General features: G+C 39.0%; 1 protein-coding gene across 1 annotated transcript in view; it reads left to right on the top strand.

The window, feature by feature from the left end:
- Positions 1–24,036, top strand: part of LOC101846734 (disheveled-associated activator of morphogenesis 1) — a gene marked incomplete in the record, with an annotated part of 124,790 nt that overhangs the window by 96,919 nt on the left and 3,835 nt on the right. Inside the window, 10 exon segments of the mRNA XM_035969944.1 lie at positions 1,383–1,480; positions 2,828–2,872; positions 3,941–4,195; positions 5,530–5,636; positions 7,816–7,904; positions 9,067–9,281; positions 11,213–11,274; positions 12,089–12,149; positions 15,307–15,441; positions 19,319–19,489. Coding sequence (XP_035825837.1) covers positions 1,383–1,480; positions 2,828–2,872; positions 3,941–4,195; positions 5,530–5,636; positions 7,816–7,904; positions 9,067–9,281; positions 11,213–11,274; positions 12,089–12,149; positions 15,307–15,441; positions 19,319–19,489 — 1,238 coding nt within the window.

A 24,036-nucleotide genomic window follows, 5' to 3' on the forward strand; every position in this document is an offset into this window, starting at 1 on the left:
ATCGTCCAAATTGTAAATGATTCTCTCCTCACAGGCACAGTACCAAATTATTTTAAGACAGCACATGTTAAACCCCTTTTGAAAAAAGCTGGACTTGATGAAAAGGACAAACAATTTTTAGACCAGTTTCAAATATATTATTCTTACCCAAAATTCTGGAAAAAGTTGTTTCTAATAGACTCTTACAGCAAATCTAAGCAAATAATCTCAGCGAAGTTTATTAGTCAGCGTACAAGGCGCACCGTAGTACCAATTAAGACATCATTACTTAAGGTCTGTACTGATATTTTAAAAGATATTGAGGAAAGAAAGGTATGTCTTCTTACTCTTTTGGACCTTTCAGCTGCCTTTGATACCATTGATCATGACATTTTACTTGAGAGACTAAATACTACATTTGGTGTAAAGGGTACTGTCCTGTGATGGTTTGAGTCATATTTTAAAGATCGAACACAAACAGTTGTGGTTGGAAGCATGTGTTCTGATAATGTTTTGCTTAGATTTGGTGTTCCCAAGGGGTCTGTTCTTGGACCTTGTTTACAATGTACACACAACCTATTGCTGATATTTTAAGACAATATGGCATGAATTACCATCTTTATGCCGATGACACTATTGATTTGGATCAAATATCACTTTTAGTCGACTCCACTGAGCAATGTATTTGGGAATTAAAAATATGGATGACAAATAATAAATTGAAACTTAATGATGACAAGACGGAAGTACTGTTGAGTGGAAACACAAAATCCATTAGAAATCTCCCAGAACTATAAATTGATATCAATAACCATACTATTCGTTCAAAAAAAAGTCTTAAAAACCTAGGGGTTCAGTTGAATTATGATATTTCTATGTCCTCCCAAATTAGCCAGCTCAGCAAAAATATCTATTTTCAGCTTTAAAAAATTGGCAGTGTAAGAAATTATTTAACTAAGTCAGCAGCAAAGACATTAGTAACAACACTGATATACATAAACATACATATATGTTTAATACTGTGTTTTACATACGCACATGTCGATGAATTTTTAAAATGTGATGTCTTTTTTTGTGTAATGCACAAGGAGCATTTTTTAGAAAATGGAAATGCGCAACATAAATACTATTTATTTTTATTAATAATTACCCCCTCAAACACAACTGAGCATTGTTTTTACTATAGTTAAAATGTTGCTCTTGTAACTGGAGGAGGCAACTTTTCCTTACAATCATTACCTGAAGGTACAAAAATTGACTTTCTGCCTTGGGAAGAAAGGTGAAAGGAATACAGAGAGAGGGCAAGTTCAAGAACTAAAAATTTTTATTACTGTTGGAGACGAACAGGACAACTTCCAGCTGTTAGGTCTTTGAAATTTTGTTATTGTCATTTTCATACCCAGGTGTCAACGGAGTCAACTCAGCTCTTACAGCCAAACTGAAAGGAAACCCTAAACCAAACGTGCCAATGAAATCCTTCAACTGGACCAAGCTACCAGAGGTGAGGACACTTTTTTTTTTCTCTTTGAACATTTGGTCCAAGAAAATGATGTCATTACTGGATTCTAGCGCGTTCCAGGCAAAAGAAGAAACAATAAGAATAAAGGTGCATACAACCGTGTCAGGCAGATCTGGATGAAGTAGAGTTGAACTGTCTCTGATGAGGAAGGAAAAAGGTCATACATTGTTCTAGAAGGTCCCAAATACAGTCAAACCTATGTAAGAAGGCCACCCATTGTGAAGGAGAAAAGTGGCCACATAAGACAAGTGGCCGTCTTAGGCAGGACTGATCAAGATGAAGAAAGCAAACGATTCCCATCATTCTGAGGCCCCAATCGAAAGTGGCCGCATTGTTGTTGATCTCGTTGTTGTTGTTGTTGTTGTTGTTGGTTTGTATTTTGTTTGTAAGTTTTATTTTGTCGCTGATTTTGTGCAAGGGTGACAATAAAACAAATGTATCAGACGAGGAAGACTAATGAAAGTGCCATGTTAAAACAAACTCATGGGTCGCCACCACTCGGAGAACGAGCGATGCTTCTGTCGCAAGTTCATATTGTTACATGTACTTTGTTACAGACTGGGTAAACAGTGACCACTCATCTCTCTTACGATTTGTGTATGAGTTCTGGGCGGGGCTTATGGGGTATGGGGGATCACACGCTAACCTCACCAGCAGCTGAAAATTGGTACCTATTGGTCAACAGTGGGAGGGGCCTACGCAACATGATCGGTTGGAGGGACTACCTAACAACAAAGACAGGTGATTAGTTTGTGATGGCTCGCCCACAACGCCATGAGCGAATGCACAATTTATGACAAAACGTAATGGAGTCACTAAGGTGGCCGTCTAAGACAGATGTTATTGCTTAGTGTGATAGGGGTTGTGTGTTAAAATATGGTGGCCGCGGCCACATTGGACAGGTGCCCGTTTTACACAGTTAAATTATATTTTAAAAACGCAAGGGGGGGGAATGAAAAGCGGCCGTTTGTACGGGTGGTCGTCTTATAGAGGTGGCCGTCAGGGCAGGTTCGACTGTATTTCCAAAGGTTACAGTTATCTTTTATTTCTTCAGCAAAGGTGTTCAGCAAGCATTCTCCAGGTTTTCATTGAATTGTTGCTCAGGTAAGCTTTGTTTATGATGTATTGGCACCTGTACCTCCATGAAATAGACTACCTTTTCTATTCAGCCTGAATAATTGGACATCAATCTGTTTAGTGCAAATGTCATATGTTAACACTCAAAGTTAATTTCTGTGAGATGTTACCTGGAGTAATTTGGGATTGAAATAAAAATATTGCTTTTCAAAACATTTAAGTTCTTAAAACATTCTTTCCTCTCTTCCTCAGAATCAAATTTCAGGGACAGTATGGAATGACGTCAATCATTCTAAGGTGTGTTTATGTATTCAATGTGAACTTTTCCTTGTGAGTGAAAGGCGTTCTCTGACCTGCTTTTTTCCCATAGATAGTGGCCTGCTATGTTAGTCTCATGTTCTATATCATTATTTTCCATATATTATGTCTATGTTCTTCTATCGTAATTCTGTTTCTTTTCTTTGGATAATAGCCATATCTTTGCGTTTAGGTTTTTTAGCTACAAACACAACTGCAACAGTATGAAATCCTTATCATCTATTTGTGATGAGTCTGGTGGCCTAAATGAGATGGAGTGTGGATACGCGCTATATAATACAACTATTATTATTACCATTAATATTAATTATGTGATGTCTATATGAGATGCTGAGAAGTTATGGTCTATGGTCTTTGTTTCTCATGCATATGTAAATGTGGACATGACCAGGGAACACATCAGTCTGATCTTGGAGCTGATGGCGATGTTCTTGTCATTCCAAATGACTTTTAGTTTAGTCACTACAGCTGTGATTTGGGCTTTCCTGAAGAGTACTTCGGGCTTGGAGCCTTCATCCGATATTATGGTTCTCAGATGTTCAAAGTTGTGAATGGTCTCCAGCTTTTTTGTGTCAATGATAATAATGTGCTTTCAATTATAAGTTGGTCCTAGATTAAACAGACTACGTTGCCGAAAACAGACTTGGCCAGTCTCTGCTTTGACACAGGTGGCAGTGGCCGTCAAACGCCTATTGCTTTCTCATCTGAAAAATACTAGTAATACAAAATGAGCTTGATGTGGATAGGTTGTGGAGAACTTGTGCGTGGGCGGCCCACCCAGGTTAGTTCCAAAGGTACATCACCCACGGTACTGACATTGGGTTCCAGTACCTTCACAACTTTAATAATATGACTCCTTCTTCTTTTATTTGCTTTCTTCAATATATTTAAAATTATTTGAGGCAAGACCCTGTGCCAATGACCATGATGGATAGGCTGCAGAGCATCAGATTTTCTCAAAACAACTTGTTTACACTAACAGATTGGAATCTTTGTTGTCTGCATGACTAGCCTGTAATGTTTAACCAAGTGTTTTTCATTTTTCAGATCTACAACAGCCTTGACCTTGATGACTTCCAGAAGACATTCTCAGCATATCAACGACCTGCGACGGACGAGGGAGAGGAGGACCAGAAAAACACTACTAAAACAAAGAGTCAGGTCCTCACGGTCATTGATGGAAGGCGGAGCCAGAATTGTACCATACTGCTGTCCAAGCTGAAACTGACCAATGAGGAACTGGCAAAGGCTATAATGAATGTAGACGAAGGAGAGGACCTGCCCAAAGACATGGTGGAGCAGGTAGGACTATTTGAATTTTAAAATAGGCTTAGCCTTTTACAGTTTGCTTCTTTTTCAGCTGTTAAAAGTATTTCACCTCCTAGTATTTTCTATTATATTCTCGATTTTCCTTTGTAGATTTTGTGGGAATATTTATTTGCTTGATATTTCAGATGGAAAAAAGCTTTCATAGCCTTTAAATTCCAAATTGTGTTGCATAGGAGAAAGGCTTGACTTGCTTAACTTAAAAATGTAGAAAATCTCGTGATGTAATTTCTTCCCCCCACTCAGCTGTCTGATAAGATTTATGAAGATTCTTTAAAACTAAGATCTTATCACTGTGTTAAAACTGAGAGATCTAGCTGAGATCTTTTATTAGTTATATAATTATCACACTGCCAAATGGTAAAGTTGAAAAGAGGGCAAATGAAAATGGTTTCAGAGTCTTTGCGGACTTAAAAAACATACACTTTTCCAAATAAGACATCGAACAATTTCTTTTTCCCCACCTCCCTCCTTGGCACCTCACCAAGGTGAAAGTAGACTTACAGCTCCTCACACAACTAAGCAAGCACAAACACCAACAGATTTAAAGCAGAATACAAAATTTATAGAAAAATACCCCGGTACAGTGCTAATCTTCACAGATGGCTCTAAATCGGGCTCTGCTGTGGGCACCACCACCCTATCTTCTAACAGTACAAAACAGAGGAGACTCCTTAGAAAATTCCCCTAATACATCTTTCCTTATCCATCTGACTCTCTGTCTTGCATCACCTCACTCATAAACTGCACACTCATACTCCCAAAAATAATTAGTTTACAACAAAAAATATATGCTTTGACTGAAACCGGGAAAAATATCGTGTTCACATGGCTTCCTAGCCATGTGGGCATCCGAGGAAACGAGCAGGTGGATCTCCTGGCGAAGGAATCCTTGTCCCTTCTGTTGGGATCAATGACAAACACTCTCCCACAGACTGACTTTAAAAATAAGGTAAAAAATTACACCTTCAGTCTGTGGGAGACACGTTGGGAGACACAAATTAACAACAAACTTCACATCGTCATGCCCAAACTGGGTCCACGAAACCTTCAGGCGTCTCCAGAAGAGACGAAGTCATTTTTACTCGTTAAGCTTCGGACACACCTCCCTGACACATAAATACCTCCTTCAGGGAGATGAGAAACCATTCTGTGTTGGATGCGACACAGATTTTACCATTAGACACATCTTAATAGTCAGGATTTACTTGTACTGTATGGCAAAAGTTTTGTGTAAGCAAAATAAGATTTCAATTCAGAGTTGTTATGAAATCTCTTTCCGTGACCCTGAATGACTCTTTTTGTCTTAGTTGCTCAAGTTTGTACCAACATCAGAGGAGGTTCAGCTCCTGTCTGAGTACACACATGAGATTGACAACATGGCCAGAGCAGACCGTTTCCTCTATGAGATGAGCAAGTAAGTTCTACTCTGTCACATATATTCAACTGCAATTGCATTTACAGAAGCAAGGATAGATTCTCATGCATATACACACACACACACACACAGAAGGGAGGAATTGGAGGCCTCTACTGTCTGTTTATACCTCTACTGTCTGTTTATACTTTTTTCCTATTCCCTTCTGTGCTTGATTGTTTTTCTCAATACAGAATAACCTTTATTGTTTTGATCTTCTTCTTCAGAGCTCAAACCTTGATATGCTCCAATTCACACACACACACTATCTCATGAACATTCACCCTTGAATTTTATTGAAAGTAGGTCTATATATCAAGTCAACCAATACTATTTATGTCTGTGTTGCCAGTAGGCACTGTTGTGCACTTTATGGATGATCAAAGCTAATAATATCTTTCAAATGTTTTTTCAATATTCAACTGATCTAATACAGATCAGTCGATAATATATTATGTGTTAAAAAGGTGTGTAGCAAATAACAAAATACTATACTGAACACCAAAAGAAACGCAAGTAAGCAACAAAAGAAACGCAAATGGATTTCTGGTGTATAAAAGGTTATTTTTATTGAAATTGTTAAACAGTTGTGTGATTTTTTTTTTTAGATGTTTTACGTTCGAAAATGTGATTTTCATTTAGCGCGGACGAACATCTTCGATTGGTATTTTTTCTCGACTCATTAATGTCACAGTAATCTTCAACACAGGGATGCACAACACGCATAGTCCATTTGGTACATTTAAATATCTTGTATGCCCTCCTTGGGCACCAACAACAGCTTGACACCGTCTGGGCATAGAGTGCATCAGTCTGTTGACGGTGGCTAGCTGGATGTTGCCCCATGCCTGTTGCATGTTCTGCTCCAGTTGTGCCGCAGTGGCTGGCCGTGGTTGAATGTTGTTTTGTTGTCGCTGGAGATGGTCCCATAAGTGTTCGATTGGGTTACAGTCAGGGCTGAGTGCTGGCCATGTTGTTCTACTGCAAGAATGCCACAGTCGCTGTGCAGTGTGCGGGCGCGCATTGTCATGCTGGAACACCAAGTGGTGGTGTTGCTGGACGTAGGGTAGGACCGCTGGCCAAAGCACCATGTTGATGTAACATTGGGCGTTGATTCCATTGCCACCCCTGCGTCCGAGGTTTCGGAAGACGTCAGGGCTGATTATGTAATTCAGTCCAATGGCAGCCCAGATCATGACACTAGGGCAACCCCAGGCTTCGGCTTCCATCATGTTGAGGTCTGCGTAGCGTTCACCATTCCTCCCCCTCCAGATTCTGACTCTTCCATCCGCGTTGCTGATGCAGAATTGACTCCGGTCAGAGAAAAGAATGTTTCTCCATTGCATCCATGTCCAATGAAGCTGATGCTGGACCCAGGCTAACCTCTGTTGGCTGTGGCGGATAGTGAGGACTGGGTCGACCGCAGGACAATGGCACCGGAGTCCTCGGGTCTGAAGTCGCCGCCGCATGGTCTGGCCGGATATCGGTCGTTCGTAGCTTCCAATTGTCCCCCTTGCTGTTTAGGCTGCAGACTGGAAGCTGTCTCGGTGATGATGGCGCATAATCAGTCGATCTTGGCGTGCGGATGTGACCCGTGGCCAAGTCTTGGGTGCTGCCAGTTGTTTTGACAACGTCCACAGCCTACAAACTGTTGAAAGGGACATATGAAATGCAATAGCAACGTCAGTACAGCTGTCCCCAGCTTGTAAACGCCGAATGGCTCTCTCTCAATCTGCAGCGCTCAGTCATGGTATTGTCTTGATGGTTATTGCTTCACAGACCAAAGCGTAGCGGTGTGTCTTTTTATACCCTGATATGCCACGAACACTACTCACGAAAAAAAAAAATTCACTCACCTCTGTTTTCAATCATACAGGGCTAAAAGCACAAACTTTTCATTGACATTGTGAGCTTAAGATGAGTACTTCTTACTCAGCACTCACAGACTACATTCAAGAGACCTGAACACCTCAAGGGCATATACTAATTTTTATCTGAAAAATATTTTTCATTTCTTTTGGTGTTCAGTATATGTTTGTTTTATACACTTTATTTCTGAAATTTTTCCTTTTATGTCATTGTCTCCTTAATAAAAAGCAAATATTCTGAAGTGATTATTCAGTAAATGTTTGCAATTAGATTTTAGTTTATTGTCTTTCTAATGTTTTTTTATTCCCAGAATTCTACACTATGAAGAGAGACTCAAAGCTCTCTACTTTAAAAAGAAATTTCAGGAAAGAAGGGTTGACTGCAAACTGAAAATTGATGGTGATTATAAAAGATATACTTTACTATTCTGTTTGCTTTCTCAGTTTTGGTTTTGATACTTTCATCATTTTAATTTTTTCCTGTGAAGTGTAGAAATAATAAAATCTACTCACGAGTAGGTTTTACTTTTATTTATTTCTACTTTTCTCTGTATTGTATGGGTTTGGGGAAATAACAGACTCTACTTTCCAGCAGAAGATGTGATAAAAAGTTGTAATTTTAAAAAACCCAGTTTTATTGACCCTATGGAACTTTGGGGTTGCAATGGCAAAATACGAAGTATATTCAATGTACGTTCAAGGTTACATCAGCATCACATAATGCACAAGACCACACTAATACTTTCAATTTTAGAAACCTGTCATTGCTCCTTACCACTGTGCAGGGTCCTGTTTCAGCTAGGGTTATTGTGCCTTGCACAAGGACACATCTGATTTCACTGAGTATCCAATCACTAGCACCCTCTGTGGCAAAATAGCTTGCACATGTATACATAAATATCTATGTTTGGCTTCAAAATTAGAAATGTCCCTTTGTGTGTCCTCTCTGTGGTAGAAATGTCTTGTGGTATGTCCTCTCATCAACAGAAATCTCTCTGGTAGAAATTTCCTATGGTGTATCTTCACCGTGGCAGAATTGTCCATTGGTGTGTCCTCAGTGACCTTTTTCCTTTTTAAAAAAAAAATTTCCTCCATGACTTCTTTCCTTCTTTTTTTCTTCCCTCTGCTTGACTTTATAAATTAAAGACTTAATGGCAGCACCCCACCTTCTGTACGATATTTTGTGTAATCGGGTAGTTAAACTTAAGTATGAGCACAAATTCTGTGTAAGATTGATATTATTTTTTATGTCCATCCAATGACTATTTGTGTGGGTGTGTATGTAAGTGTGTGCGTGTGTTGATGTGTGTATGGGTTTGTATGTATTTACCATGCTGCGGCAAATTTCTGTGTACATAAAATATTAATAAAATGTTATGTTTTCTTATCTTATCTTAAGATATCTCAGATGATGGGTCTTAATCCTACTTTACTGTTCTTATACCAACCTAGAAATGTCCTAGACAGTCATGGTGAATTAAGGAGGTCCCTTTAATAACCATGTACAAATATTTGTTGCTGTAAATTCGTAGTGACTGTTTTCTTTCTGACTCCATCATTAGCCATCATGGAAGCCAGCAAGGAAGTGTTCCGTAGTCGCAAACTGAAGAAGCTTCTGGAACTTGTGTTGGCTTTGGGCAATTTCATGAACAAAGGTCAGCGGGGCTCTGCTCTGGGCTTTAAGATCTCCAGTCTGGGTAAGATGGTGGACACTAAAGCCAGTACCAACAAGAACATGACTCTCATGCACTACTTGGTGGACATTGCTGATAAGAAGGTGAGCAAAGAAATTACCATATCATGTTTTTGTGCTGCTGTATGTGAGTGTGTGTGTGTGTGTGTGTGTTTGTCCGCCCCGGTCATAATCAGTCGTAAGACGCAATGTGCTATTTGGCGCTACAAGGCTCGAAAGGCTAAAAAGTGACTTTCCTTGAATTTTTTTTTGGGGGGGGGGGATCTATTGAAAGTTTAATGTCTTTTGCTTCTTTTAAGATCAAAATAAACAACTATAATTGACCATTAATATTTTATTTTGATTTATTTTGGAGGTGTGTGTGGTTTGTTGTGGGCTTGGGTGACAAGATAAAGGAATTTGGACCTCAAACCCTTTCGAACATTTGACCTGCTGGTGTGTAGCTGTGAGATTATTTAATTTATAGAACCATTACCTCATGGCCACATTGCTTCAACGTCCTTCATTCGCCCCTATTTTTAGATTTAGACCCCTTTTCGAGCATGAATGGTCTCTGAAATATAAACAATGCAACGTCACTATGAACGACTGAGAGCTTTGATTGGTTAAACGAAGTAAGAATGGTAACTCCTAGCCCGCCTTAAGGTTGTTTACGTAAACAGCTGACTGTGTAAGGGTGCCCTGCTAGCTCGGTTATGGGCTGTTGATCTTTCAGTTTTACACTTCGATTGACATTAAAAGTTCGTTTTTATTGTGTTTTAGTGGGGGTTTTTAAAGATTGATCTTCTGCTTGATCTCCCAAGGTGGACTCCTTACCAAGAGGCCACTGAGGTGGTCTATGTGTATGTATGTGCATATATGTTTGTGTATGTGTGAGTATATGTGTGTATTTGTGTGTGCATGTGTGTGTACGTGTATGTGTACATGTATGTGTGCTCGTTTGTTTATATATAGTGCTATTGCAAACATATAATTAGAAAGCGTAAACATGTCACGTAAACCGATTCGCAGACTTCCCTAGCGCGTGGTTTCTGTGAAATCTAGATAATTCAAATGCTGTACACCTTGAAAAACTTAAGCTTTTTTGTCATTACAATAGCATAATTTGTTTGTTTTTCCAAGTATTCGGAGCTAGAGAATCGCAGTGGAAAGCGGAGCCCCTCGCGGTTGGACTGCGAGGTCTGCCTGTTCAAAAACTGACACCCATGCATTCGAAACCCCCTCCCCAAACCCCTCCCCTCTGCTTCTTGTTAGTTTCACTGTGTAATTGTGAAAGAATCAAGGGAAGCAACCTTTTTTTCCTCTTTGGCTTTATATTTTCATTTATCGACATTTTTATATATCGACATGAAATCCACTCCACAAAGCATGTCAATATAAGCGGATTATACTGAAACTAAATTTTGAAATTTCCTTCATATGACTGATTTTGATCGGGAGGGTCACATGTGTGAGAGAGTTCAAAAAAGAAAGAGAGTGCTAAAGCTAGAGAGAGAGAGAGAGAGAGAGAGAGAGAGAGAGAGAGAGAGAGAGAGAGAGAGAGAAAGAGAGAGAGATAGATGGTTAAAAAGGGCAGAGAGAGCAATTAGGAAAAACCAAAGTGGTTTGTGTATTGCAGTAGAGGATTGTATTTTGTTGATGTGTTGGAACGATGGTGCCCAATATGCACTACTTTAAGAGTGTCTTTTAAAAAAGTGAGAAATCCAGAGTTTTCTGTTTTCTGTTTATAGACCTGAATCGAACCAGATACCCTCTGTTTTGAAGGTGATCACTGTATCCTGAAGACAAATGCCCCACAAAAAATCAGTTAAAAAAGGCATGGCTTTCTTATATGTGAATCACAATTTAAGGGTATTAAGTATAATAGTTTGGATCTATAATAATAATAATAATAGATAGCATTTGTATAGCGCATATCCCCGCTCAACAGCAGGCTCTATGCGCTTTACACTATATTATTTATGACTGAAACCAACTGACATACTTACACAGCTTAACTTTGAATTGATTTTCAGTTCCCAGATGTAATGAAGCTGGATGAGGACATCCCTCATATCCATGAAGCTGCTAAAGTCAAGTGAGTATAAAAAAGAATGCTGATAGTAGGGGGGGGGGGGCTCTGGTAGGTCTTACTACAGTTCTTTTCCCTCTAATGTTTCTGTCTGTTTGTCATGCTTTTATTTAGCACTAAATGACCATTATTATATATATATATATATAGTGTGCTTCTCTTTACCCAAACAAAACTTAAAAGGAATGAGTTGCTTTCCCTGCAAACTTTGATGTGTTTGGTGGGGGTTTTTCCATTTCCATGATACGTTTCTTTTATGTGGAAGAGAGGGTGGCTTCATGTCGTCCTCCATAAGAGCATAGTTACCCTTGGTACCAGCACTATCTACACCACTTTCATGTTGAGGTGAAAATAAGTAATCACAATAATTTTTGAAGATTATTGTGTCCACCTGTTGATAACATACCCCTTTACAACATCTTCCTTGGCTGGTCACCTCTGTTCTATCGGCCTTCTCATTTTCAGAGAGATGAAAGGGGTTGTATTTCTAAAACAATGGAGCATTTTGTGTACATCCATTGTGATGTCACTGAAATTGTTACTTTTTATTTATCTCGGAATAAACTTTTTAGCTTTGGAATTTCATTTTTCTTTCTCTAAAACTAAACATTGTCTTAGCATACATCTATGAAGTTTGTGAATAGCCTTTCCTTGGGGATTTTTATTTTAACTTTTGTTCAGTGCCAACAAATTTTTCGGAAGATTTCAAGAGAACTTGTTTACCTTTAATGAAACAGCATAATTTATTTTACTACTGGTACTTGCACCTAGACAGATGAGATAGCATCAAGAAGTTTTTCAACTACCTTTTTCTCTGCAGCTTCACGGACCTTGAAAAAGAAATAACAAATCTTCGAAAAGGTTTGCAAGGTATTGAAAAGGTGAGTCTTAGATTGTTGCTTCTGTATGTTACACAACTGACTTTTTTGAAAGGCATATCTGTATCTCCGTTATGGATGTATTTGTCTGCATGTGTATTTGTGAGTGAGTGTGCATGTGTTTGTGTGTGTGTATGTGTGTGTGTGTGTGTGTGTGAGCTTTCGCCAATAGGTGAGTACCTAAAATGTAGCACAGAGGGTTGATGATAGTTTTTAATATTTCATTTTTACTTTAATTTTTCTATTCATGTATATCTCCTCTTACAAAAACATGTATTTACAGACCTACAGATGGCATGCTAAGCTGTGTCGGCCTAATTGATGTTGCATAACATCAAGTCATATTCTTTCAGACATAACTATGATGACACATTTTTTAGAATTTGAAAATAAAAAATTATTTTAAACAGTTTTCTTATTGCTTTAACACTTTTCACCCACGCAGTGCGCAGAGCGCACAGCACTTATCCCCACAGACCAGAATACAGGTGCGGTACATGCTATATCACACTGTTGCCGATCAGCGTCCCGTGGGGAAAAGGGATGATTTCTTACCATCCCCGATTGGCGTCCCGTGGGGGCATAGTCTTAATTATCAAACATATGCATGAAGAGCATATAAAATTATAAGGATCCCAGAAAAAGAGAAATTCTGTATGTCGTTGTGTTTGCATTTGTGTCATCATAGTTAGATTCTATGTCTGAAAGAAATGAAAAACTTTCCATTTATATGTCATAATTTCTCTTATGAAAATTTTGGCTCACAAAGATTCAGAAGGTTCAATTTGACTCACAATGCATGTTGATGATGGAAAAAATGCCACTTTATTCAAATTTTATTATGAATCTCTGCAAAATGTCAAATATCTTTCGAACATAACCACGATGACACATAATGGATAAAAGTTTGTCATTATTTTAGAACATGTCAGCAATTTACATCAAATTTTCCCCTCTCGTTGACGTCAAGCCAAGCCAAGCATGCGTGGTCGCTTCTAGATTTACCACTACTTGACCATTGGAACACAGTGTGATATTAATCATTACTTGGTTTTTAATTAAATGGGACATTTTTCGGACATAACAGCTTTTTTCGAACATAACATGTTAAGATTTGATGATGACATAAGAAAACTTAAATGAATTTGTCTCATCCATCGTTATTCTTCAAGTCATCTTGCATCGCACAAATTTTGTGATTGGTTCTTTCGAACCTAACATATGATGACAGAGTACAAGGCGCTTCAGGATTTCCTTTTACTGCAAAATTATGCACGTTCACAGCCTCGGAATCAGTCAGGGCAGAGAGTAAACATTGAACAATATTATGCTTGTGCCCCAAAATGGCAGAGAGAAATGTAGTCACTGGGAATCGAAATTGCCTTGCGAAATGACTACGCGAGTTATGCTCGAAAATGAAAATCTAGAAGGCTCACAAAGAAAAAACAGCTACAGATATCATTATTCATGATATAGCACCACAAATAATGTAGTTATACAGTAGTCTCCGCCTAAGATCCCACCGCTTACGATCCCGGTTCGCTTAAGATCCCGCTGTTTTAAGAAAACAAATTTTTTACTATACAAAATTCACCAGTAAGATCCCGCTCTGATTCACTCTGAAAGTCTACCTTCGGCTAAGATCCCGCATTTCAGATCATAATATGCGGAACAAAAACGCGAGTGGGACAGCCGATCAACCAAGAGTGAAAAGTTGAGATCAATAAACTGTCCGTCGCGTCGAAGATCAGCCACTATCGCGAATGTGATCATATACACATTGTAAAACTCGATGAAGCGATAAATGTATGCCCCAGACGGGATCACATCGGGGTGTGAACTGACCAACACGTTTGTTTTCCCCGAACATCGCACTCACACCTGAGCTCTCCCCCTAAACTTACATCACTCGCTGGGTGAGTAGGGCCCACACGTTCGCTCCAGGCGGGATCACATTGAACTGAGAACTCTTCCCTGACCATAGCAGAAGTTGTCTCTACTCCCGAATTAGCGTGGCAGACTGAATTTTAATTGGTGTGTTCACAACGTAATGGTGTGTAACGACAAAGGCGGTTGGGGGGGGAGGGGGGCTCGGTTAGAGATGGAAAGCTATAAATTTTCGACAGGTAAGGGGGAGGGGCAACTGGATAAGCGTAGATCTTGAGACTCATGATAGGATAATAAGTGAAAATGGCGCACCTCATCCCACTATGCACTGTGATAGGCCATCAAAGTTAACCACTCTTTGCTCGCCATACGTCATAAACCCACCAAGCGGTCAGGTCAGTTCATTTTAGAGTAGAGGGAGACCATTTTATCGATTGTGAGCCTTAGCATGGGCCACCATAGATTCTTCCCTGGGTTCGTCGGTTAAGATCCCGGTTCGCCTAAGATCCCGCATTTCCTTGCTCCCGAGCACCGGGATCCCAGGTGGAGACTACTGTAGTAGCAAAAGTGTAGAAGGACGAGTTTCTCAGCAATTATTTCATTGCTGAACTTATCGACCAAAAAATGCATCAATTTCAGAACTAAAAATATTTGTACGATTTTTTCTGATGGCCCGACTGCTATTTCTCTGCACCCATAGCTGAAACGTCAAATTAAGCACAACATATACACATTTCAAAGCTGTAGCACCATTTTTATTGGAATAGAAAGGATTTTGTAAGGTATATGAAAAAACCCTCCTATTGGCAAAGGCTCATGAATGTGCTCACGCACACTCTAGCGGTAGCGTTCATTTAGTGTATCTGAGTAGGTAACTGAAAAGTCCTTCTATTCCTCACCTAGCCTACTTGTTTATCTCAATCTGGTCTGTTATTGTCTGTGAGTAGTGTAATCTAGGCCTGCATGATTGACCTTTAAATTAGTAGATGTTCTTCTTTTACATTTAGAGAAAATTGTATTGTTACTTTCCATTAAAGGTCAAGCCTGGTTAAAAAATGAGTTCACTGGGTTTTTTACATGCGTCAGTCCATTTCTTTTATTGGTCATTCCTCTACCAAATCTATAAGCCTACTTTTTAAAATTTGCATGGTTGTCCCTTTGTTTGGTCACTTACCTTTTGCTGAGCAAATGTATCAAGGAAGTCAGATAGAACTTGGTAATCCTTCAACAGTTCATGCCATTTCATGAACTTCAAAATGTCTCCCTGATCCAGGAAGTAGACTTCTTTGAGAACAAGTTGTCAGTGAGTTCACGAGACAAGTTTGTCACTGTCATGAAGGACTTTTGCACAGTAGCTGCTTACAACTTTTGCTCTGTGGAGGAATCTTGTACAGAGATGAAGCAAAAGGTGAGTGTTCTGTCTTCTGCCTACTGTTTTGGTGTCCATGACGTACATAATAGTAGGCCTAATGATAATTCTAGTATTGGCATCTATTATATATTTGGCAACTTGGATACACATGTGTCACTTATCCCATAAAACTACGAAAGCTACAGAGTTGAAAGTTGGCAAGTACCTGCAAAAAGATAGATAGGTCCCCGTGACGGAGCCCGATTTTTTATTTATTCATTTCCTGAATTTAGAAAAATATGTTTGGGTAAAAGTCCCTGTCCTTCTTTGGCCTTTTGTGATTATTCTACTGAGAAATGAAACAAATCTGTGTAGCTCTCCTTCACAACAGAAGTTCATTGTTGCTCTTTTACGTTTGCCTAAGAAACACAATTTAAGAGACCGGGAGAGTAATTTTCGAATCTCACCTGTAGTACGTTGAGACATGATCCTGTTTATGCATCCAAAGAGTTATTTTTAATATAGTGCCCAAAGAGAAAAACTTTTTTATTACTGGGTCGAGATTTTTGGAAAAAATATTTTTGTTTGGTCGGTAGCGTGTAGAAGTGCCATGCAAAGTTCCGTTGGCATAGGTAAATGTGTCAATGAGCTAGAATTTTTTTTTACTCTGTCAGAGGAAAGTGAACAAGCTATAGACACTGCCTCTGTGATTTTTTAAGACATCGGTGAGAGGGTGGTTGTCGGGTGCTTTGATGTGCTCTGCTTCTTCTTTCCTATTAAACATCTATCGTCTTTATCTCCCCTTCTTCTTTTTTATGTTTGTTACTCTCTTGTAACACCTCTAATCTTCATATGACCTTATGCAGTTGCCAGCGCCGTAAAACCTCTACTAAAGCTAAAAAGACGTCGGTGTGTTCCTTTTACAGTGTAGCAGCTTTTCTTAGTGCTTTTTTGTGATGGTGTATGGCGAAACCCGTATTTTGTGATTGTGAAGGGCTAGACAGCAATACACTAATGCAATGTAGATCAAGAGAGGAGTTATATATCAAGGCAGACCTAATCTAAAGCAATATAGATCTAGAAGCCAGGTGTGATTGTGAAAGGCTAGACAGCAATGTAGATGTAAAATGCCTCCGCGGCATAAACCAGTAGAAGCAGTGACACTAAAGGCGTCGACCCTGAGCAAAACCGGGTACTCTGCTAGTAAAGTTATATAATGCCTTCCTTTATAGACTTTTAGCTCAAGATGCTTCACAGAAGCTAACAATGAAAGAAAAAGGACTTAAAAGGCACAGACTGAAGGCTAAGCAAAATTTTTCTTCTTAAAACAGTTCTTGCAATGACTAAAATTCAAAATTAGAGATACAAATATATCAGGCTCGAATAAGTCATGTTATCAGTGGAATGCATAGAAAATAACACACATTCTATAAAACTAATACAACAGGCATGCTTATACATCATCGGCCAGCTATTGAGATGTACTAATCCCAAATTGTAGTTTCTTAATCTATGGTCTTTGTAATATTTTGTCAAAAGTCAAATTCTAAATGTTAAAAAGGCAAGGGGAAAAAGTAAGGTAAGGTCAATTGTAAAAGAATGAAACCATTTTTTATTTTCCTTCTCTTATAAAATTTTGCTCTCTGTGCTTAGTAGGCTTACATTTCAACATCTCTCTGTCTCTCTCTCTCTCTCTCTCTCTCTCACACACACACACACACACACACACACACACACACACACACACACACACACACACACACACACACTCTAGCAAGTCCAGCATAACTTGTAAGTAATAAATTATAGTTAGTTGGGGTAAGTGTTGGTTTCTTTGTTTTTCATTTGTCGAATTACATTTCAAATTCACAAGTTTTGTGAAAAATATAGGTTGAAGTTTATGCATATGTGAGGCAGCTTGGTGAAATCAGGAACTCGTCAAGATAATTAAAGTAAAGAAATTGACATTATTCCGCTCGTTTGGCGATTTTTATCAAAATTTTGTTTTCCAGTTTAACACCTTCTATTTTTATTTTAAAAACCCATTTCAGTGCGAATTATATCGAAAACGTTGATTAAAGGCACAAAAACATGAACGTTGTCAGTTTCCACTGACTTTGAGGCTCTGTAAATAACCAAACTTTGGCGGCCATTTTATCACTAATTTTACCTCTGAAACCAGGCTATAGTCTGTCTGTCCTCATTGAATCACAAGTATCTCAACTTGTACTCTACATAAATGGGTAATTCTTTCATCAAAAGCAAGGCAAATGACCATGCTTTAAGGCAACACTAATAAATCCACATGCCGAAAAATTGACGAGTGCCTGATTCCACCACATCATGACACATAGATCTATAGCATTTTATGATAAAATGCTGATTTGACGTGCAAAAAGAAGGGGGTTATTAATTAAAAGTTTTGTGGAAAAAACATTTTAAGTGAAATATTCTATCAAAGAAAATCCAATCTTGATGAATTGTTTAAAAGTATATATTTTTGCATAAAACATTGGTTTTTTTAGGAAGCCTTTCGTAATATACATTTTATCTTGAGTATTTGCTTTTATTAAGGAAATGAGTATACCCACCCGGGGAGGGAATAATTTTTTTTGTTATTCCCACCCGGGCTGGGTCACTTCTCATCTTTCCTATCTATCTGGATCTAGTTTTATCAAATGTAATACAGGCTGAAGGCCGACCTCTAACCTGGGGTGAGAAATAGATCTCTAGACATATTTCCACTGGCAGATCTAAATGCTAGATCCAGATCTATATCTAGAGTCTAGTACGCCTCTACAATGTAATGCTGGGTCTGGAAATATTGAACACACATTCAAACAAGAGTGCTCATGTTAAGGGGGAAAATGTCACTTTTAGCTTTTGATTTTTTTTTCCTGGTCGTATCAAGGGGGGTGGAATTTAAGAGAAAATTTTATTTCCTCCCGGGGAGGGAGTAAAATATTTTAAAAGTCCCCTCAGGCCGGTGGGAATAAGAGAAAATGTTATTCCGGCAGCCTTTAGTAATGAATAACAGTAAACTGGTTTAGATGTCACAAAAAAATGTGAAAGCCTTTTAGCTTCTTCACAAATTAAAGGACTTATGTAAGCTTTCTTCCACAATTCTCTATAACATACTTTCTTTTTTATTTTTATTTTTAAACATAACTCCAAAATCTTTTATTTCATTGAAAATAGCATGATTTCACCATTGATGGACTTACTGCCAAGATTTAATTGTTTGATTTTGTATTTTGTTTCAGCTTATTAAATTTCAGATTTGCCGTTCTTCATATTCAATTTTGTAGTAAATAATCCATTGCTTGAACTAGTGTTCAGCTCTTGCAACACCTCATAATATTGCACTGAGGGACTGATTTATTCAACTGGGTGTCTTAAGTATATATAATGGCAATTAGAATTAAACTTACAAATATATCTAAGAATGGTAATGATGAAGACTCTAGATTTTAAGGCAAGGTGAATTGATTTTCGCTTTTTTTTATCTGTCTGACAAGTGAGAACAAAACCCTTCTAAAACTGTCCCACCTAAACCAACCCCCCCCCCCCCCCCCACCAGGGCAGTACGCCACTGACTGAAGTTGTCTTTAGGCCATTCCCTAAGTTGGGAATATTAACCTGTTCTTATGCACAGCAGAATTGTAAATGGGCTGATTTATCAATGTCATGCTCATACTGTGCCGGAACAACATAGGGGGAACTGCTGCATTTTCTTTTTTCATCCTTACTATAGTCATTTTTTCCTCTACTTCTTTTGTATCTTTGTCACTCTCTTGTGAACTGTTATTTCCTGGGTGCCGTAATAGTCGAAGCAGACTTTGTGCTGTTGAGGCTAGAGAGGTGAGCAGAGTAAGCCTGATTCCCCGTTTGGACTTTCCTTTTGTTCATGACTCTTTTATTTGTCTTTCTAAAGTATGAGAAAACTCTCAAAGCCTTCTGTGAGGACCCAAAGTTAACCCAGCCGGACGACTTTTTTGGCTCCTTCGACAATGTCCTCACAGCCATGATTGATGCCAAGAATGAGAATGAAAAATTCAAGAAGCAGAAAGAGGAAGAGGAAAAGAGGAAACAGCTGGAGGAACAGGTTCACAATTTTCACAGTTTTTGTTTAACCCTCTTTGCACCATAAATCACCATAAATGGTCGGCAGGTCAGCACAGCAGAACCAAAATGACGGCCAGCTGATGGCTTCCCAGAACCGAATTATTTCTGTGTTTTTCAGTTTCATGGGATGCAGCAAGAAAAAAACTTACCTTTATTTTTTATCTAAGTGACGTATTACAATTGAAATTTCACTTACCAAAACCTAGGACGTCAGCATCTAAAACTAGAGTCAGTAGGCCTATGGCTTTACAGCTGGAAAGCCTGTAAAAGCTAGTATGGCAACATGACAGAAAGACCGGTTGAGGTCGGTATGGCTCAAAAAGGGTCAAACAAAAATAATTTTGTATTTTCCATTGTTTATAGAAGTTGGAGTGATTAGATGGTTTGTGTAGTATCTGATATTTATTGTTGTGCATGGTATGGTCAAATGTTGAGTATCTTGGTGTTATCTTCCTTTTTCAGGGTTATTCTCATTTCCTTTTGCTTCTCTTGTATCTTCTCTCTTTATTCTGTTTGTCTATTTGTCCATCTATTTGTACTGTCTATCTGTTGATTAGTCTGTCTATCTTTCCCCCTTTCTCCTTCCTTTATATTTGGCATGTCTGCCTTTTTTTCTTGCACTGGCATTATCTCTCTCTCTCTCTGTTGTCTTAACCTTTTTACTGCTGTAGTCTTAAGCCTATTCACCCTTGGTAGCTGTGGGGCATGCACTAGTCCCCAACTGGCTTGCCTAAAGCCGGGGCAAAAGATCAGTCATAACTTAACACGCTAACTTAAACCGCAGAATGGGCCAAAACTGCTTAACTCAAGGCTTTCAGGATACTAAAATCAATCTGATCGCCCTGTCTTTCTAAAAAATGTTAATGCTTTAACTTTCTTCGTCGTTTATGCTCAAAACAAAACTAGATACCCATGTGATACATTTTTACCGGCACAGAAATAGCTGTTCATTTGTGGTTGTTTCTATTTCTTTTCGTCATCTTACTTCATTTTATCATAGTTTGTCTCAATATTTAACCCTATCCTTATGCCTGGGGTCATTTCGTACCCTAGGGGTTGTATTTTTCGCATTTTAGAGTACTTCTAGTGAGAAGATCTCTTTGAAACCCAGTATTACTCAAAAATTCATTTTGACAGATTGATATGCAAAGCAAATCGCAAGTGGTAATGTATCTTTTTGACCGGTGGTCACATTTCAAAATGACTTTTTTTTTTATCGCAGTGGGGTTATTTTGTACCCCCACTCTCCAAAGAGGAAAACAACTCAGTTATTCTTATACGTGTCTAGCGGGGTAACAATCGACCCCAACGCATTGTTTACATAGAGTAATAGTAATCGCTACTTCAAAAATTTCTAATATCTGGGTTTCTGTTAGGTATTGTTCGCACTCTTGCAGTTGAGCTGGGTATATCTGAAGGCCTTATCATCCTATATCGTTTTATATTGAGACTGATTGTTGTTGGCGGGTCTGACACACACTGCATCACTGAACAGTTGAACAAGTTACGGTACTTCTCTTTTTGAAGATCATCCGACTCCCTCTAACATTTATAATCAAACCTAACCACATACTGGTTAAAACACTGAATATTCGTAAACTATCAAACCTAGATCTACTGGTGGAAAGGATGAATCTATTATTTATGTATATCAGTCGTATGGCGCTCGTCTGGGAATCCATTCATATGGATTGCCCGTGTTCAAACCTAGCTGGCATCAAATTTTGTAAACATAAGAGAGGGAGACAGACAGACAGACAGAGAGAAGAGAGAGAGAGAGAGAGAGAAGGAAAGTAATAGAAATATCTTTGGTCAGTATCAAGTACCGGGAGGAAGGATGACTATGGATACAATGGAGAGGAGAGTGATGTGGCTAGTGAGTCGGAGGACGATAGGAAATGAGGGAGAAGATACTGACATGGATGAAGTAAATGGAGAGGAGGAAGAGGAAGCTGAAAGTGATAAATGGTGACACTTGCACCAGACTTGCAAACTATGCCACATGCAGCTTAGGAAACAACACTCTATCGGAGGGAAACTGGAATACGTCTACACTATGAAGGCAAAGATGGGACGCTGTGATACAGGGTTGCTCCAACGCTAACGTACACACCTTGAAGCAACCTCTTACTAGGCAGATGACTAACCGAAGACATTTTCAGATAGTAAATGCCGCTTTCATTCAAACTTTTCGTTACTGCAATGACGATGAAAAAAAATCGAACATAATAATTTCTGGTATCAATGCACTTTTTCATCCAATTTAGCCCAGCGGTCAAACGCTGTAACCTTGTCTGCTTCAGCCAGAGTCCTTAGCGCAAGATTTGTTTCGAGCACAATTTCTTCTTCGTCTTCCACTTGCTGTCCTGTAGTTCTTTAAATTTGGGGAAACGATAAAAGTTACATGATGTAAGTCTCTGGAATAGTGGGGATGTTCAAGGATTTCCCACTGCCAGGAGTCCAGGAGATCGGTGACCTTTGAGCAGTGTGCACAGGCGTGTTGTCATGATGGAAGACAATACCTTGCTCAAGCAGACCCGGCCACGTTCTTATGACTGCTGGTCTCAACTTTATTTGAAGAATCATCTTGTAATAATAGTTAACAATGTATGTTGAGCCAACTGGAACCAGCCATTTCAAAATCAGTCGAGAAACACAATGTGCATAATTTTCAAAGCACCTTGCTTGCGCCGAGCTTCTGGAGTAACAGTGATCCTGGGTTTCTCCATTCTGCTGATTGTCTTTTCAGTTCTGGATCCCACAAATAAATCCACAATGTTGGTTTTACAGAACAGGAATTACTTCTCTGGGAAGACCCCATACATGTAGTATTAGGTGGTCAAGAGTTATTGGCTAATGAGCGAGAAGTGTTGCGCATGATAAAAGTAACGGTTGATGGTTGATGTTGATGGTGGTGAAGTGCTTTCGGTGGGCGGTCATGGTGGTGGTTTTGATGTTGTAACCCCCATTGATGACTGTAGTTGTGGCAGCTATGATGGTGATAGTGTTTTCGCCTTTGACATCGAGTAAGGCTTAGGTCATTCAGCACCAGGAAGTACATGTAGATTCGGACAACAGTTAGACGTAGAAGAAAGAATTTGAAGGAGCAAACCACACCAGAGCTCTCCACAACCATTCACAAGATCCCTGTGAAGATGATAAATAGTACAATGTAATAAAGAATCATAGAAAAGAAGGAGCATGTAAAAATTATAGTACAGAGCAAAGTGAGCCGCCTAACCAGCCCCCGTAAACAGGAAACTGGATTTAGAGTGCATGTGCTGCTTTCAAAAGCAGCACTATGTACAAGATGTCTGTTTGTACATGATTTTGTACGGCAGATCTGTTGCATGCAGCATTTGCACCAGATGTATGGTACTCCAGTTGAAGAGACTTTCTTGTACATGATGTATATGGAGCTATGCTCTAACCAAACAAACAAACACAGGAGACGAAGCAGATGATGATGCATGATGTATCATTTTCACTGAGAAGTACAGTATATATATCTCAGTTCCTTACTTTCTGTAGGCCCCATTGTACCTGTTATTATTTGCTACCGTATGGAAAGGAAAATGTGTGGGCCATTTTTATTCACTTTTGTTAGTTTCTTGATGATTTGTTAGGGCGAGTGATTGATGGGCGCTCTGGTGTGATCTACTCCTTATGTTTCCTTGTGTCAATAGTCCCATAAAAAACAATAAACAATCAAGCCCAAGCTAGCTGTTTTAGGTTGCCCTAGTCTGTCCCCTGTTCCCTCCCTCTTGTCCCCCTAGTGCACAGGACAGTGAAGAAAAATCCCAGGAAAATACAGCAGTGTCGACAGGTCCTGCGCATTTTATGTCACTATCGGCACAATATGCCTCTACCATTTCAGGGACGACCAAGAACAGGAGAGAGTGCAAAATCTAAATTTAGTATGAGTAGAAGGAGCAGAAAACGGCAATAGCAAAGTCAGAAAGAAGGAGAAAACCACACCAAAGAAACCAAGCTCTAGTCATCTTGTCAAGAAGGTTCTCAAATAACCAGTAGAGTCGAGACAGATTAGGTTTCTATGATAATTAAATCTAATTTAATTAATGTGAAACAACAACAACAATAGAATCCAACCACAAGAAAAAGAAATGACGTTCGAATACTGAATGTATTCAAAATTAGGTTTACGATTCACACAAAAATAGACTCGATTACCTATCTTGAGAAAGTTCTGCCCCGCCTCATTAAGTCTAGAACTAAGAAAGCGAAGTTCTAGAACTGAAAGAACTAGCTAATTTTAGACCCAACCTTCTTTGAAATATGAAGGCTTGAGCGACATTAGTGTTAGCCAGCTGAACCCTCGACGCATAGATCTACAAAACTAGTTGCCGCCATTTTGGATCGTAAAGCCTTTGATCCCAGCCGTGAGTTAGAATACTTGGGGTCTTTTGTTACCCCCGCAGCGTACGGATCAGATTAACGAGTAAATTTCCTCTTTGGAAAGTGGGGATACAGAGGTACGCCACGTCGTATGGATACGATAGTAAAACA

The sequence above is a fragment of the Aplysia californica genome, unplaced genomic scaffold (assembly GCF_000002075.1).
Source record: "Aplysia californica isolate F4 #8 unplaced genomic scaffold, AplCal3.0 scaffold00199, whole genome shotgun sequence".
Taxonomy (NCBI): Eukaryota; Metazoa; Mollusca; class Gastropoda; order Aplysiida; family Aplysiidae; genus Aplysia; species Aplysia californica.